This window comes from Aythya marila (assembly GCF_965140915.1).
Source record: "Aythya marila genome assembly, chromosome: 4".
NCBI lineage: Eukaryota > Metazoa > Chordata > Aves > Anseriformes > Anatidae > Aythya > Aythya marila.
In genome coordinates this window covers 70,206,985-70,225,012 of record NC_139045.1, presented here as the reverse complement: position 1 = coordinate 70,225,012, position 18,028 = coordinate 70,206,985, and the positions used below count along the sequence as shown (strand labels likewise).

The 18,028-nt window shown below is 39.9% G+C and overlaps 1 protein-coding gene across 8 annotated transcripts in view; it reads right to left on the bottom strand.

The window, feature by feature from the left end:
• Positions 1-18,028, bottom strand: part of CTBP1 (C-terminal binding protein 1) — a 228,122-nt gene that overhangs the window by 7,991 nt on the left and 202,103 nt on the right. For all 8 annotated transcript variants that reach the window (XM_082759293.1, XM_082759292.1, XM_082759299.1 and 5 more), the window contains 4 exons: positions 14,352-14,558; positions 8,236-8,450; positions 4,117-4,247; positions 1,788-1,915 (listed from right to left, as the gene is read on the bottom strand). In XM_082759293.1, coding sequence (XP_082615419.1) covers positions 1,788-1,915; positions 4,117-4,247; positions 8,236-8,450; positions 14,352-14,558 — 681 coding nt within the window. The remainder of the gene's footprint in view (positions 1-1,787; positions 1,916-4,116; positions 4,248-8,235; positions 8,451-14,351; positions 14,559-18,028) is intronic.

The following is an 18,028-nucleotide window of genomic DNA, read 5'->3' as shown; positions in this document are numbered from 1 at the left end:
TATACAGCAGCACATCACTGACTTTTTTGGAACAGCAGAACAAGTTAGCATGTTTGTCTTCAGCATGCATTGATTTATTGTACACCTTTTTCCAATTAGTTTCTCTCTCAACACCCTTTCTCCTCTTTGTTCCCCTGTGGCGTTCACATATTCAGCTTCATCCCACACTTCCTGTACCTTTCCTACATTTGTTTCACTGCAATTCATTGTCTTTCTCACCTCCCTAATGTTGGCCTTAGTTTGATCCTGGTACAAGCCATGTGCAAACACTGAAGCGATGACAGCTTCAATACAAATCAATGATTTAGATCGCTGATAGCACAATCTCAGACTATAAGAAAATACAGGCCTGTCTTCCCAGGAACATACATTTGGGCTATTGCACAATATTTAACCTAAAACTAGCTCTGTATAGCTGACTCCTGTTTTCAGATCTTTGCTCATTAATGCTTATTTGCACATCAATCATCCCCCACTGTAGCTATGGTATGCTGGTTTGTGCAATCTCTCCCAGAGCTATTTGGACACTTGTAATAGTTATACAACAGCTTCATGAATGTACTGTTCGAGTTCTTCTGGAGGATAGGCACAAAGACTAATTCCAGGAAAAGGATGGTCAGCCTCTTCAGGTTACCTCTCAAATAAAGAGAAATAGGCCTGCAAAGAGCAATTCGAATCAGGAGCTTTAGAGGTGCCCTTGATCACCATCCAGAGAATCCTCTTCTTTCTGCCCAGGCTATAAATGAAACTGAATTGTCTAGCCTCTCTCTAGGCATAAGATCCAGGACAAGCTACTGCTAGTGCTTTTTGTACAGCAGAGCAATGTGTTGGCACTGCACCACTCTCAAGGTGACACAGACAGCCCTTCACGTCTGTAGAGCATTCAGCCTATATTGCCAAGGGGAAAACAGCAAAGTCCTACTAAAGAGAGAACATTAGTGCTTAATGAATCATTTTCCAGCATGAAAATACTCCCTTTTATTTTAGGCTAACAAGGGATTCAAACCAAAGCCAAATGGCTCACTCTTCTCATTTTATTTATTAGCAGTGCATGTTCAAGACATAACTGTTTTTTTCTTATGTGAACAGTTTACAATTACATGGTAGTTATACAACAAACAGATTTTGTCCTTTAAAATGCCAGCCCTCCTTAGCAATGCTTTTTAAAAAAGGAACATCTAAAAAAAAAGAGTACCTACCAACAAATACTGAAAACTTTGTTTTGATATTAAGACTGCATTGTGATACAAGTCTTGCTTGGAGCAGCATGGAACTCTACATGCTTTATCTTAAAGTATTACAACCTGAAAGACACTGAAATTCCAGACTGTCCTCTAAGACAAATTTAGATGAAATTTGGAAAATACAAAGAGAAAAGAATAATGGAAAAGAAACTGCTCATGACAGGTTTGAGGGGACATCTATGAAAACCTATGGAAGATGCCAGTAATATCTGGTTGACTTGCAGTAAAATCCATCACATGGCTAGTATTTACAGGCAACAAAAATAAAAAGGGGGTTTTTCACAGTTAAACATGTTTCTGTTACATGGAAAAAATACTTCTTCTGCACTTCCTGCCTTTTCTTTGTAATTGTAATAAATCATCCAAATTTATCTGTTCCAGTGCTGACAACAAACCTTGTATTTGCTGGTTTCTATGTCCCAAATACTAAAAGCATAAACAAAACCTGAGTATGGTTCTTTTCAGCATCTTTCATGACTGAAGAATGAAAATGTCTGTGAAGACGAAATACACAGCAAAGAAGATAATGAGGTGAGTTAGTACCTGTGATCGCCCTCCGGATCTCTCGTGCTGCTTCCTCCCGCATCTCAATTGAGGCTTGTTCACTATACCACGCTGCATGTGGGGTACAGATCAGGTTTGGTGCATCCTTCAAGGGGCCCTGACTAAAGCTAAATGAAAATTTAAAACAAGATCAAATGACAAAAAAATATTGGGGGTGTAAGGGAAAAAAAGGGGTGCAGGGGGAAATCCAGAGGGATTTGTATATACATTCAGATTAATTTCTACAGCAGAAAAGAACTGCATTTGTATTCCTTGTTGGGTTTATTTTACATTCCATCAATTAATTTAATACACTATTCATAGTATAAATAAAGAGCAATCACCTCGCATTGACTTAAAGGGTAGAACCTAGGTAAAGTAGCACTAGCAGCAATATCAGCTTCTGTCCAATGCGCTTATTGCTAACTACAGCCACTGCCATTCCAGTACTCGTGCAGAAATGCATGAAGCAAGACCTAAATCAATTCAGGATGCCACTCTGTTTGTCCATCCATCAGTTTTACTTTTATTGCACTAACTTTGCTATCTCAAAGGTCTGACACTTAGTCATTAAAAAATACATCTAACAATTATTTGCACGTTTATACAAGCTTATCAATCAGAATCCTCAACTTTTTGATAATTCATGTATTTGTTCTGTTATTTTAAACTATTTGTTTCTTTCCTGTTCTGTATAGAAACTCCGAAGAAAGAAGGAAATTTACATGATGGATTGATTTCCAGGGAAAGCAATGAATAAGGTGCTATCACAAAATCAAAGTAAAAAAACTGAAAATAGTGGAAACTTGCTCCTCCTACCTATTTTCAGTTTTAATAATTTTACAGTCAGCTGCAACAACTGTAGAACAAGTATTTTAAGACAAAAGTGTATATTCAAAGTTGGTAGGAATTCATAAAATTATAGATTACATTCGGAGTTTAATAAACATCAGAATATTTGGCAAAACTCTTGAATAAAGAAGTGCATGCTGCGCTCAGATAGACATGCAGCACTGAAGCCAAAGGAAATTGTGGCTGTAATCCTGCAACTGAATCTCTGCAGATGGCATCTCCATGCAGTAAATGGGGCTTCCTACAGGTGCAAAGGTCTGCTTGTGCAGATCTGAGATCTGAATTGTGAAGAATGTGTATCTCAGAAAGTCTCTTGAGCTGTTAGACTCCAGCTTTGCACAGCACTACTGCATTGTAATGACCACATTTAGAAGTACATGAATGCAGGGTATGCATAAATAAAATTAAATATTTGTGATGTGGCATTGTGTCTCAGCAGATAACAAAATTCTATCTATAAGGACACTGTTGCAATTTTTTTTAGTGTTCTATTCGCCTCTTGCAAGCTGATTCAAGAGAGACTGTCCTCTCTCCAGTCTTCACAACCTGCCCTCGGGTCTTGAATCTGTTCCTCTTCAAAAACCTACATGGATGGTTTCTGTTAAAATTAACATTTCTCCCTGCCCAGACTGAGCATTCGAAAAAGGCTTGCCACATACAAGCACTATAAGCTAGTGCAGTCTATTCTCATAATTCAAAGTCAGGCTCAAAATTCCAGGACATATAAACAAGGCTCGTTGCTGTTTAGCAGTGCTGGTATCAGAATACCAATGCCACTTTGGGAGTGGTACATTTCTGCCCAAAACACTGGAGATACTCAGTGTCTTTCAGAAAAGTAAGGCCAGTGCTACCAGCTCTGCTAATGACAGCAGTTACTGCTCTCCTGACAAAGAGAAAGGGTAAAAAAAAAAACAGGCCTGAACTCTCACCACCTTTCTTTACTTTTTTTTTTTTTTTTTTTTTTTTTTCAACCTGGTATGTTTATGGCCTTCCTGAAGAGGGAAGTTGGACAGAAATCATGCTTTTTCCTCCAGAAAGGTGTCATAAAGTACTTGTTTCTCACACCAAAGCTCAACCCTTTGCCTTCTGAAAGCCTGTTCAGACATCATCATTAGTTACCTCTGGAGTTTCATCAACAACAAAGGAACACTTCCTCTCAAAGCCAGGACACAATTCTGTGCCCAGCACTAGAACTTGTGTCCCTGATACTTCTACTGAATAAACCCATTGCATTTTTATTTTATTTTAAAAAAGGCATTAATCTTGGGTGTCATTTTTTCACTTCTGACAATATACACAAGCTCCATCTACTTTTGCATTAGTCCAGTGCTGCGCAGATTCATGTTGCTTTACTAAGGAGTATTTAGCTACCAAATGAAGGGAAAACTCATTTACTTGTTGCTGTTGATCGTATCATGCACTACGACTTAAAAATAAGAAAGTGAACAAAATAAAAAGAAAAGAAAAGGAAAAGCACCTGAATGGTTCTGACTCATGTACATCTAAGGCTGCCCCTCGTATCCTTCCTTCCTTCAGGGCCTGTGCAAGTGCTTTTTCGTCTACTAACCCACCTCGAGCTGTGTTGACCAGGAAAGCCCCTTGTCTCATCTAGGGAAAGTTAAAAACAAGAATGATGAAATAAAAATAAATGAAATAAAATCGTTGTGGCATTATTTTTTTTACTCAAAAGAAGCATCCAATACAACAAAGGCTATTCAGCTGATTTAACCTGTAACAGTTGTCTTCCCTTTCCATTGGAAAGTACCACACAATGTGATGCTTCTAACATAAAATGCTATTTCACAGCATTTAATAACCTTGTTTCTTTTAAGTAGTGTCTTTTTATAGAAGCGTTGTTTCATATATTGTGCAGTAACATGATCAAAAGATACAACTGTGCATATGAAACGGACAGATCATTTTATGCCTTTTTATTCCACTGTGAAATTGCATGAGACAGAAACTACAGTACATTCTTAAACAAATTCATATTTTGTGGTTTTAAACTTTCACACAAATAAAAGCCTGTATGAATTTTTCAGAAAAATCAACGCTTTTGGATTTTCAAACACTTTTCCCTTTAGTTGCCAAAACACAGTAGACCTATGTTTTATTTATTGTTGTGACTTCAGCTTCCTCCTCCCTGTAAGACTTTTGAAATAAAGGTCTAAAGGATTCTTACGTTATACAGTTAAAAGGCATGAAAATGAATTTGGTTGAGAATGCTGTGTGCCCAGGAGAGAAGCTGTGTTGTGCATTGTGCAGATTAGCATTGTAGATGACACTGTGTGGGGAGAACTACAAGAATTTATACCACAATATATCCACAACATGAAAACAAAGTGGAAGTTTAAATAAGAGAGATGGTACAGAAAAAAAAGAAATCCTACATCTTGCTTCCAGCCACCCTAATGCTTCATCTTTTAGCAGTCATCTCATACACAGCTTCTGATCTCAGAAACATTTAAATATACGAAGGTAAGCGTATGAAGAGCAGGAACCATGATGAAGATGAAGGATAAAAATCTCATTTTGAACTGACTCCATCTCTCACCGTAAGAAGAAGAAAACTCCAACATTTTGACACCACATCAACTACTTAAAGCCTACACAGCAAACCGAAGCTTATGTAAATGGCTCCTTTCTCTGAAAGGGATTCAAAATGCCAAATTCATGAACAACAAGGAGGTTTGGATGAAAGTCAGCTACAAGAATTTTTTTTACATGAGCTCATTGGATATATTAAACAATTAACATGCATATGCTTGCAGTGGAGTTTGAAGAAAAAAAAAGAAAACATATTTTACTGGCCAACTCACTAGCTTTCATCTGTCCCTGCCTCTCCCCATTTGCAGAGACTTGGGCTTAAAGGAGAACATTTATTGGTCTGTATAGCAAAACCAAAGTCCATTTACAGTGGAATTAAGGGATACTTCAGTTTTATGCAATCAACTTGGGAATTTGAGCTGTGAGGAAATGGTGGCATGACCTTAAGTTGGTCTTGCAACAATAAGGCGTTCCTGATGGAGCCATCACTGCACCTCCACTCAGTTAGAAAGCTGTGAGAACTAGATTAAATCTAGCACAGGAGGGCTCACCCAAGTAGCAATCACACCTGCTACACAGACATGGCACGTAGGCTTGTGGGAGCTTGTACTGACTTCCTATTTCTGTGTTCTTGGAAATGGAAGGGTGATTTTGAGGTTTAAGTATAGCCTAGTGCATTCATATGCGCTTTGAAGAACTTGAAAATTTTCATCAGTGAGCTCTGTTAAAATCTTCTGTCCATCCATAAGAACCTGAAGTTTTCGGGATTATTTATAAAACTCTAAAGCTAGTACTAAGGCAAGCCCAAATCAAACAGAACATGGACACACAAATGCATTCTAGTGGGAATGAACTACGTGACTCACGACAAACCAGAAGGGTGGATGCAGCTGGAGGTGACCCTTTACAATGGGTGGAAGCTTGAAAGAGAATGTCACAGCCAGAACTGCTGACAGCTGTTAGTATTCACCTGCATTAAACCTGCAGAGCTGCTTTAAAAGCGTATTGTGTTTAATTGCAGCATCATCTTCTCCAATTTGTAGAACTGAAATGAGCTCAGTTTCTCTTAAGAGCGCTTGATTATCATGGGTTCAAAAACACAAGCTTGAAACACTTCTCTGAGCTGCTCTGGGACTACAAGGTTAGGCAGAACATTGACTAATTAAAGGGAAAGGCCACTGAAAGAGAAGATCGCACCAAATTTTCGAAGACATTTTAAGGCTATGTGATTTCTGATTCTGAAAAAAATTCAGGGTGGGTCTTTAGGGAAATGAGTTTGCCTGGTCTAGTGGAAGGTGTCCCTGCCCAAGGCAGGGGCGTTGGAATTAATGATCTTTAAAGTCTTTTCCAACCCAAACTATTTTGTAAGATGCACCATGCTTCTCCACAATTTGTTTAAAACCTGGTTATTACGTGAACATGCAATAGTGGGTAAAAGTGGCATGCGATGTGCTCTAAAAATTTCAGAGCAACTCCAGCATCTGGCAGCCTCAAAAAGCTGTTCTGCTCTTTTCAATAGATATTCAGAAGATCTGGTCTACACAAACCAAGCAATCAAGAATGATCTGAGGTAGTCAGATTTTCTGGTTTTCAGTGCTGGGTAACATTCACATCAGCTGTTACGAAACAGAGTGCTTCATCCAAACTTCTATCCAAAGCAAAAACTAACACTTTAACCTAAGCTTCTAAATAAAGGACAAGAAGTAGCAAGATAAATGCTTACGATATCCTTCCCAGGTTTTATTATATGCATTTCATTTCAGATGGTATCACTCACTTTTAACCTCTTCTTCTGTTTGCTTCTCTGATTAATGCACTAAGCACTCTCCAGAGCTGATACCATTTATCCACCTCTGCCTAAAAACTTGCTGTGATAAACTGGCCCAAGTTTCACAGCCCACGACAGTGACTGCTGCTAAGCCTCTAACTGGTGCCGCTGAATTCAGTGCAGTTCTGTTTGGGTTCAGATGTCTGGCCATCTAACCATATAAAAAATATACAGCGTAATGTATCAGCGGAGAAGAAAGAGAATCTTCAGGGCAGGGCGACAGAGCTCAGCTGTCCGAGTGATCTGCATTTTAAATTTATGACTTTTTGAAGTTTTAAATCCCAAGCCCTGATTTTACATTGGGATGGGTCTGCAATGTCCCTCAACTCTCAAATCAAGACACATGATATCATCAGACGTATACGTAACACATTCAGTAATTGCTTCAGTTCTAAAGTTCAAGAGCAGTAGGTTCAAACTACTTCTCAGAAACCAAGCCATGATTTTACTGCAAAAGAGTGCAACTGTTACTGTAACCAATACATGGATATACTACATGTATAATGAACATAAAAATAAAAAATCAGTTACTGTATCATTAGGATTTCTTTCCTGCACACTATCTACACCTTTATATCTATGTTTTATTTCCTACTGTTAACTATGCTGAGGTTGGAGTCGGAACCTGGAGATTTAACAAAAAGCTTACTGTTGAATTAGCCTGCAGTGGAGCATTTTCTACACGCCTACATTCTGAAGTGATTTTAATATTACCTAAAGCTTTAGGGAGAGTTTGGGACTAATTCAAACAGGATTAATTTTCCCAAATAATGCGATGCTGGAAAAGTGATCGACCTGGGAAGTGCTCTGCAAGCCTCGGCACTGAGCACAGGGGGGCGGCATTTAGTCACAATCCTTCCGTTCTGCCTGACCATCCCAGCCGAGGGAGTGAAAGACAGAATTGCTACCTGCAAGTCTAGGTAAAGGAGGTAGCTACCAGAAGACAGAGGAAAAAAGTGCATAAACACAACTTCATTAAATCCAAACAACATGGAGAAGAGCACGTTATTTCCACGAGTGCAATGTTACTGAGGAAAACAGACAAGAAAAGCAACGATACATAAGGCACCAGCTATCTCCCAGTCAGTTATAAACCTGCTTAATTTCAACGTAGGAAAAGGGAAATTGCTTTCAAATGAGAATCTGCACGTTTACATAAAGCAACTCTGTACAGTGTCAGCCACCAGCACCTGTGCGGAGGGCACGCACAGCGATTATTACCTGCTTTATAGTGAAGTCGTTAATAAGGTGATGATTGTGTTCGTTCAAGTTGCAGTGCAGGGTAACACAGTCACTGTGGAACAGCAGGTCCTGCAAAGTGCTCACCCGCTGCAGTCCCAGAGCACGCTCCATGCCATCTGAGAGGTATGGGTCATAAAAAATCACACTGAAGCCAAAAGCTTTGGCACGTAGTGCTACTGCTTGCCCAACACGCCCTGCAACAAGAAGAGATGGAATGAGAACAGATGTGAAGCAGCTGGTGTAAAGCACCCTCCTCCTTCCCACTGCGAACGCTTCCATCGAGTGATACCATTTTGTACAGCAACTGGAAGGGGATAAAACAGAGGCGTCTCCCATCCCACTCGAAATCCTCGTTGAGATGAGTAACGTTACATCGGGACTGCTTCACGCAGCCTTGCTCCAAACAAAGCAGGTCTGCACCTTTTGCAACCAGGGATGTGAAGTGCCAGAAGATGCCACGTAATCTGCACTAATCTGTGTAATACAAGGGCCTGCCTGCTGGGCCTGTTTATGGTAAAACACTACTGCTTGCGAACACATCCTGCCAAGGACTTATTCTTACCCATGTCGGACCAGCTGGCTTTAATAAAAAGCTATAAAATTAATCCTCAAAAATGGATGCAATAAAAGATAATTTGTTTAATCTGAAGCTGAGTGATTCTCAGCACATAGGATCTCCTTTCTGCACTAGCATTTTCTTTCATTTTGAGTAACATCCTTTCAGCACTAAAATGCCTGTAAGGATCCTGTCATTTGAAGCTTTTAAAAATTCTGTACCCATTTCCTTAAATCATAAATAAATGCAGTCCATCACAAGGCACCTAGTTAAGAAGAGTGCAGTACCATTCATCATTCACAATTCCCTTAGCTTTTCCCTGTTCATCTTTCCTTACTGTCGTATTATTTTAGAGAGCTCGTGTTCAAAATTGCTTTTTGGGCATGACTCCATGGGGATGTTTATCAGGAGGTGTGTATTTCCCTTTGAAACACTACCAGTAAAACACAGAAAAGGAGCAAGTATATTCATTGAGTAAGGATATTTTGAAGAATGAGGATAAAAACTCTTCAGTTTAGATGACTACACGCAGTAGGGTATTACAAATATTAGATAAAGACATTTCAAGAGTATCAGCCACTAGATAGACCATAATAACCACGTCTCATTTGAAAAAAAAGAAAGTCAACGAGTTTTCCTTTGTAACATCTGAGCTTGCTCTAAAAAAGAACCGAATTAACACAGGGAAATCCTGTATCTTTCCAATTGTGCTTGAAGGGATTTCCCTGTGCTTTTCAGTTTCTCTTTCAATAAACTTAAGAAGCCACAAGAAGAAAGGGTTTTTGTTGATCATTTAACCTGAACTCAGTTGTTCTGCAGTGCTTAGGAACAGATGTGCTTGGAATATTAAACAGCGTGTCAATCTGATGGGGGCTGTCTGCTTTTCTTTGGGGACACCAACTTAAAAAGCTCTTCAAGATATTTTATTTCAGTACCTGCGTACATGTTATTTGTTTGTTTTTCAAGCTGTTTTTTTAAAAAAACATCAGTAAGACTATTTTCAGCACAAACACTATTATTTTCAGATTTTGGCATGTTCACAGCTCAGGAAACCAGTCACACAACTGTAAACAATCTTTTTTTTTTTTTTTTTTTTTTAAGCTAGCAGATCGCTTTTACTCTAGCTCCATTCATTTTCACATGCGACGTTCTGTCATCTGTTCTTTTTCGCACTCTTTACAACATCAATACCTGAGGGGATTCACGGCAGAGAAATCTCTTACAACAGCTTCTCCATTTAAAACTACACTTTCCATTCATTGCAGCCTGGCCAATATACTAACAACACTCTTAAATGTGCTCGGTTTCCTTTTGAATCACTCAGGAATCACATAGCTAGCATCGTCATATTACAAATACTTTATGAGATAAAATCCTCCATAAATGACAATTCATATTTAGTCACAGTCCTTACACAAACAGACAGCAGGACATTTGTAAACTGCCAATTCATTTTAAACTGCAGCCAACTGCACACCTCTGAGTTTTCATCCTGCTCTGAAAGACTTTTATTACATGCGACTCTTCTGGGCACAAGGGGAGGCTAAAAATCTTCCTGAGCACTGCAAGAAGGGACCAGTTCAAAAAGCATCCACCTTCAAGGCAACTTTACCTGAGGAGCATATATAACTGCTATGAATACAGACGAGACTTGGGTGCTTCCGAGGAGAGGTAAATTCAGAAATACAAAATATTAAATGAACTTCTTGGTCTGTGATACAGGAAGGATGCACAAAATGCACTCTCCATACAGCTGCAGGAATGCAAAAATGACCCAAGCCTATTTCAGACATAAAGAGATTTATATAAGGTTCTTGCAAAGCCCATTCTTCACTCCAGTCAAACCAGCAGCGTGAAGAGAGACACACCAGAAACTCCTGGGTCTCCTGTTAGTCAGACTCAGCGACTTCCCCCCAGTGTCCTAGTTTGCGGGGTGTCTGATCCTGACGTCAACACCAACCTGATCCAAGCACAACAATACAGGAGCTGCAGTTGTCAATGATCTCCACCCAGCCCCTGGGCAAAGAGCCTGCCGCTATTCTGGTATTACACAGTTTTATTAAATGCCCTCGGTACCGTGGAAATGTTGATGAGGTGCCTGTAGACTTCCATGGAAATAAGAAGTGCTCACACTTAGCAGCTCTTTGCAACAGCTGTGGGGAATCTGGGCAATTTTTAATCCCTTCTGGAGATCTCTGATACATGGTTTGCTTCGTGGAGCGTGCCTTTTTGTTACATCTCCTGGTGAGCACATCAGATGAGCTCGTAGGACTGCTAGGGGTGCCACATTTATTGCATGGCAATGCCACCCAGCTCAAAGCTCACTGTCTGACGTGCTGATCGATGCCTTGGCCAGCGTCTAGTCAGGATGTGGAACCAGTGAGACAACACAGCAGGTGAGGAAAGACAAACTGAGTGATGAACGCTGATTATGATGCACTGTCAAATGGATCTGGAAGAATTTCACCTCTTCTGAGCGAGGAAATGCATTAGCTATTAGTCACCAGCATTTGTAACTGGGAAGGAAGAGGAAGGCAGTGTGATTTCACAGCCTTCGCTGCTGCAAAATCATCCTTACAGCAGAACCAGCTCTAGCTATCTACTCATCCAAGTACTTACATGCTGCTGCTCATAAATATTGTTTAAAAAAAAAAAAAAAAAAAAACCAACAAAAATACCCACAACCTAACTGCCTAGATAAAAGGTGAAAAGGTAGCTTTTTTTTCAGTGCAGGGCTTCCTATCCAAGCTTGCAAAGCTTGTGACGCATCGCTTGAAATATGGGGCACTGGGTAGTAATAAAGACTAGAAGTGACAAAGACAGCTGTTGGATGATGTGATATTATTATTTATGTTAGGCTCAGAGAATCACACACTTCAGAAGGACAGAAAGAAACACAGACTCTGCCCTGAGGAACCCAGAGGCTAACCAAACAACAGAACAATGACGGATGGTATCCAACAAGCACATGAAGGGGGCATTATGTAGTTGAGTCTTTGCTTATCTCCAGTACAAGCAGAGGATGAGAGATGGGGTTAACTTTAAAGGAGGAGCACTGAGTAATAGGATTAAGCAGGATAGACCAAGTGTCAAAGCAGGAATATGCATGAGAGGAGGCAAAGAAAAGAGAGTGGGTGATGGAAAGAAAAAGGCAAGTGAGTCATGAAGCTTGGCTAAACCAGTGGATAAGGAAGTGAGTAGTTGGAGCTTTGGAGAGAATGACGTAGTCGTTCCCTAGCACAGAGATAGGCAAGAGCTGGGATGCTTATCTTTGGCTAAAAATAAAAATAAAAACTACAAAAATGCCCAGGAACAGATGTGAAGGTCTGGACTGAGGTGCTGCAGCAGCAAAGTGATGCAATTTATGCAACCCGCTGCCAAAGAGACACAAGTTTAAGACAAGAGCACAACATAGCTGGGGCTGAGATAAGGGATGATCTCAGAAGTGTGTAAACACAAAAGGACACTACACAAAGCTGGAGGAAAGAAGCAGGACTTAGGAACAAAAGATGAGAACAGTTTTGTATGTGCTACGTTCGCTTCATAGCCTCTTAGTGGTTCAGCTGCTCTGATGCTGACACATCCTAATAAGACAATTAGAAATTGAGGCAAAACTACAGATATGGGAAGAGGCCACTAGTAGAGAAACATAACCTAAGGGCAACAGTCTGTTGAACATGGCTGTAAATACACATTTTAGATTAAAACTAGAGATAGCTACCCTCTTGTAGTGATCTGGAACAGGGAAGGGAGTATGTCAAAGTCTAAGCATCTCAAGTGCCCAAATGCTAAATCTAGCATAGCTGTGTTTCCATGTCTTCTAAGACTGCTTCTAAGACTTCTTCATAAATACCCATCTATATCGGAGTTTGTTAGAACAGGAGCTCAGAGTCACAACGCTGGGCATATTCACATACATGTGCAAAACCAAGCAGTGGATATGTTCAAAACTTTAAAATACTCACTTTAAAAGCTGTGAATATTCCACTGTAGGAAAAGAAAAAGGAACAGAGACTGCAGAAAATTGCTGGTTAATAACTGCAACAGAAGTGTACCTTTAAAACCAGAATTTACCAGCCTTTTACTATGCCACGCACACAAAAGGCATCTTTAAAAAAAAAACCACCAACAAACAGAAACAAAACAAAAGCAATAAAAAACCCTTAGCACCTCATGCAGCATTACATACATAATGGCAATCTGATTATCCAAATTGTTTCTCTATACTTTCCAGTCATTCGCAACAAAAACAGCACACAGAAAACTCATTTAAGAAATTCAGTAATAAATGAAGGCTTTTTTCTCAGCTCAGCCTGGAATTAAAGCGTAACACAATAAACACAATGCCAACAGGACAGATGTCTCCAGCAAATTAGCACATAGCATGTAAGCGAAGACTTAAGGTTCAAAAACTTGATGCGTATTTCCATTTTTAAAACACGGCAGGTGATTTGTCTATTATTTATGTACAGATGCTGTGACTGCGAGTGCAATAATCGCGTTTAAATGAGATGCATTAATACACGGGTACAGATTTGAGCAAGCAACTTCATGACTAGCTCCTTGAAAGTCACATTTTAAAGGCTGTTCTTTAAGTGTGAAGACGCTTTCTATTGCCTTGTGCACTCGTTCAAACGAGTGGTACGTAACGCCAAGCATTTTCAGATTCCAAAAAGTAAGAGTTCATGGCTTGAAATATCTGACAGCAATGTGTAACTGGAACAGTCATTAAAGTATGATGCCCTGTTGTCAAAATCGTATTATTAATTCCTGCAGATGAATACCACGGCAATCGCATCCACAGTCCATCAGATCTTTGATAAGACAAGCACATGACTGAATAATTTTTATATAGAAACTGACTTGCTTGTTTTTCTTCTCTGCGTCTGTAACAGACAGCAATTAATTCGTCTCAAGCAAGCTTGTCCATCTGTTAGATGCCGAAACACATTTAGGGACATTCAGAGAGGTAAGTAGGTGATTTTATTAGGTCTGGAAGCATTTCAAACTTTCTTGCATTTATTTTTCCTCTCATTTGAGCTGAAATTACAGATTCAGATGCAGCCCAACCAAATGCAAGAAGTAACTGCTCTGCAGGCTGTTCCTGCAGCAAGCACTTTTCAGACATATTAAAAACAGCAAAAGGAAAACAGCACAAACAGAACCAGATATGACAACAAACGATGAATACAACAAATACAGGTGACAATGGGTTGGTGTAGCAGGATCCTTGTTCTGGAAAAGGGAAGCGATGGAGTCTTACAAGCAGCGTGCCTGACACCAGCAAAAAGATGTCCAGAAGCTCAAAGAACTGAGGAATATCAACAGCAAAAATTGCAAAAATAGTTGTCTGAGGGAAATGATGATGCCTACAGGGAAAACATTTGAGATATATAAACACCAGGAACGAAGTGGTATTATACAGAATGCTTGGCATGGAAAGGAGTGAACTAGTGTTGTTTTAACAGCTCAAATCCTCGTAATTTTTTTAAAGCAATAGGAGGCGAGGAGCATTAAACCATCTCACCAGCCAACATACCTAATCCAATAATGCCCAAGGTCTCCCCTCTGATCCTGGCAGCTCCGGAAGCCACTTCCCGAATCTGTTCGACGCTTTGTACTCTCGTGCCTTCTCGCAGAGCCTGGTGAAGCCAGGTGGTTCGTCTGTACAGGTTCAGAATGTGGCACATGGTAGAATCCGCCGTCTCTTCTACTGAGGCAGCTGGCACATTACACACTGCAATCCCTGCAAAGAATGGGTGGAAAGGATACCAGGTTGCCAAGTAATTCTCACTTCTTCCTTTTTGATGGCCATTCAGGAGCATGATGTTTAAATTTACAGGTATTTCTATACCAAGTTTCTGACTGCAATCCCTGACACAATACATGACAAACCAGTTCATAAAGACTTGCAAAGGTTTTGTTCTGATTTATTTTTTTTTTTAAACTTTTGTTTTTCCAAACTAAGGCAAACAGACTACTGAAACCACAGAAGTATACGAGATGTCAGGCAGCTTAGTAACCAAGCTGATGTCTTAGTAAGCATTTTACATGCACACTGGGCTACGTGCTTTGAATAGCAGAAGGAAATATGCCTTTCTCTCAGCACAAAGCCAGTAAGGTTGAAGATCATTGTTTACATTTCATTGTATGAGTTACACTCCACTACCGAGCAAATACCCTCCCAAAAGCTATCTATACATTATAAAAAAGATTGATTTAAAATGAAAGCAACTCTTACAAACCTTCATGGGATAACTATTATTTCCAGTACATATATGGGTAGTAACAACACAGGGAGGAACGATCTGTTTCTTGTTGCACATGGGTTTGTGCAGTTGCTACAAACAGAATCCAAGTCCTTCCCTGGTCCTTCAAATTAAAGAGAGAACCCATCTAAATATCAATACAGAAATACAATACTTCTGCATGGTATGGAAAGGTAATGCAAAAATACAGCTATTAGGATATGGACTTAACAGTTGAAAAAGGTGCAAGATCAAGAATCAAAAAGACCATTACAGATTTCCACAGACAGCTGTGGGAGGTGGACTGATCCAAGACTCACGAAATTCCATTTTTTACTTCAAAAAACAGCTCAGGCAGCCAGCAAATGTAATTGCGTGTCAGTCACCCCATTCTGTTTCTCTCGGATAAGCATGTACTTCCAGAACACATACTGCAGTGAAGCAAAATGTTTCCTTGAAAAAAGTTTGTGTCCTTTCTATTTACTACATTCTCCCTGTAATCATCAGCTCCCGCTAATTTTTTGCTCCCAATCCTGCTGACTGAGATCACAAACAGTGTACAGTGTAATTTCACGGTGGAGAAAAAAAGTGTTTTGTATACTAAAAAAACACCCTAATACTGTTTTCACTGTCTAGTTGTTTGGGTTTTACATAAATAAGTATTCAGTGAGTCCTCAGCTAACACCAGTATATCTTGTGAAGCAAGGAAGAAAACCCAACATGCTCTTCCGTGAGAGTAATAACAATAATCTGACAAATAATAAGCTTATACTGAATTTATCTGTGTTTTCCATTCAAACGCCTTCCTTCTTTCTACAGCCAACAGAAGGAAGCTGCAGAACTATTTTTCTTGTCTCTGCTGAGTCACTGCTCTGTAGACTTACACAAAGATAAAACAGCATCATTTGCTGGATTATTAATCTTGGCAGTCTGCTAACATCAATGGCAGTGTGAAACTCACGGTATTTTAAAAATAAAAAAAAAGAGCACGAATGGGACAAAAAGTACTAGACTGAAACATAAAATCCCTTCAAGTGCATCACATTAAACAGCTGCATTTGTTTATTCAGAAGGTCTTTTTCACGGAGCAAAAACGCGAGTTTTAGATGGCAAAACAAATTCAATAAGCATGTATCCTAATGGCTGGCATCAACAAAAAATGGTTTAAAAGGACTTTAAGTTATATTACATATGTGGGAAGCTAAGAAATTCAACTCGCCTTACACCTTCCTTCCTATAAAAGGTTTTCCCTTTTAGGGAAAAGGGTGAGGCAATTTCTCTCATAAGTTGTAGAAATTTCTTATTCTCTATTTTCCCCCACTTTTAAAACCAGCTGATTTCGAAAAGGCAAGAGTATCGTAAACCACAACAAGCAGCTGTACAGAGGCAATGATATGAAGAGAAGAGACATTTCACATAGGAAAAGATAACGTACTCTTCTCGTTTCTCATATCTAACTGCTTCAGTGCTCCTTTCCCACTCCCCACTGCTTTCAGTGATCTTGTGCACAAGTTCAATGCTGAAAAGCTCAGGAGTCAACTGGTGTTACCCTTCACTGCCATTTCACTTGCATCCAGTTACAATTACAACTCATACGTATTTTCTACTCAACAATTAATAAACTGAAGAAAAAAAAAGACCAGATCATCTAGCTTTTATTCAAGAAACATCTGTTTGCATCCATTTGAAGAAGAGTAAAAGCACTAACATTAAAGTAATACTTAATGGGAAAAACTGGTAACAACTTCACCAGCAAGATCCCTGAAAATTACTCCAAAAGTTACTATGGAATTTCAGGAAAATGTCATACTTTAGGGTCTAACTCTGTACTATATTTCGAGACCGAATCAAAGCCTTTTTCAAAGAGCAATTAACTCTCGGGTTACCTCCTTGAGATGCACATTCAAGGAATGGAAAGAGATTTGTCCCAGTAGCGATGCATTAGTATCTAATTCCAACCATTTGGCCCTAACTACTAGGAGAGACTTTACATTGTAAGCCTTCCAGCATTTACTGGCTTTTGAAAGAATGGACAATTTTATTTTGTAAATACTGAAATGCACAAATGGGATGGGTCCTAACTGTGTAACTCACAGTCTAATCACAATGTGATTCAACGAAGGATTGATTAGGCATGTGGTGTTTACCATGCCACAGGGATGAGAATGTCCACAGTCTGCTATACTGTGGCTTCAATCATAGAATCATTAAGGTTGGAAAAGACCTCCAAGATCATCTGGTCCAACTATCACTCTACTACCAATGTCACCACCAAACCATGTCCCCAGGTACCAGGCCCAACCTTTCCTTGAACACCCCCAGGGACGGTGACGCCACCACCTCCCTGGGCAACCCGTCCCAACGCCTGACTGCTCCTTCTGACAGAAATGTCTCCTCATTTCCAGCCTGAACCTCCCCTGGCACAACTTGAGGCCATTCCCTCTAGTCCTATCACTGGTTATCTGTGAGAAGAGGCCAACCCCCAGCTCCTCACAGCTTCCTTTCAGGTAAATGTGGAAAGCAATGAGGTCTCCCCTGAGCCTCACATTTGAGTTGTAAGCTCAGGTTACCATCCAGCACAGAGACCTGCCCAAATAGCCAACAAACCTGCAAAGATTTTCCTCTCATCAGGGATTCTCTACAGAAACCACACTCATGATGGCTCCGGGTTTTTGGAGCTAGGTTTTGGGGCTTTGGATCCAGGATTTTACTCCAGGGCAGTCCCTAGATACATAACATGGTTTCTGGGGCTTACAACTCAGGCACCAAACTTTGGCACTACTTGAGTAAGTAGGAACGCAACCTTGTGCATGCCTTCAGATCTATCTGTTCTTTATAGAAACTCATGAAAAAGTTCTTAGCCTCTGCCTGTCGTGCAAACTACACAGCCATTAGTCACTGGGGATTATTTTACTTTATTTTACTGATAAGCAGAGCCACATTACACCTCCTCACTCTATCAGTGGGG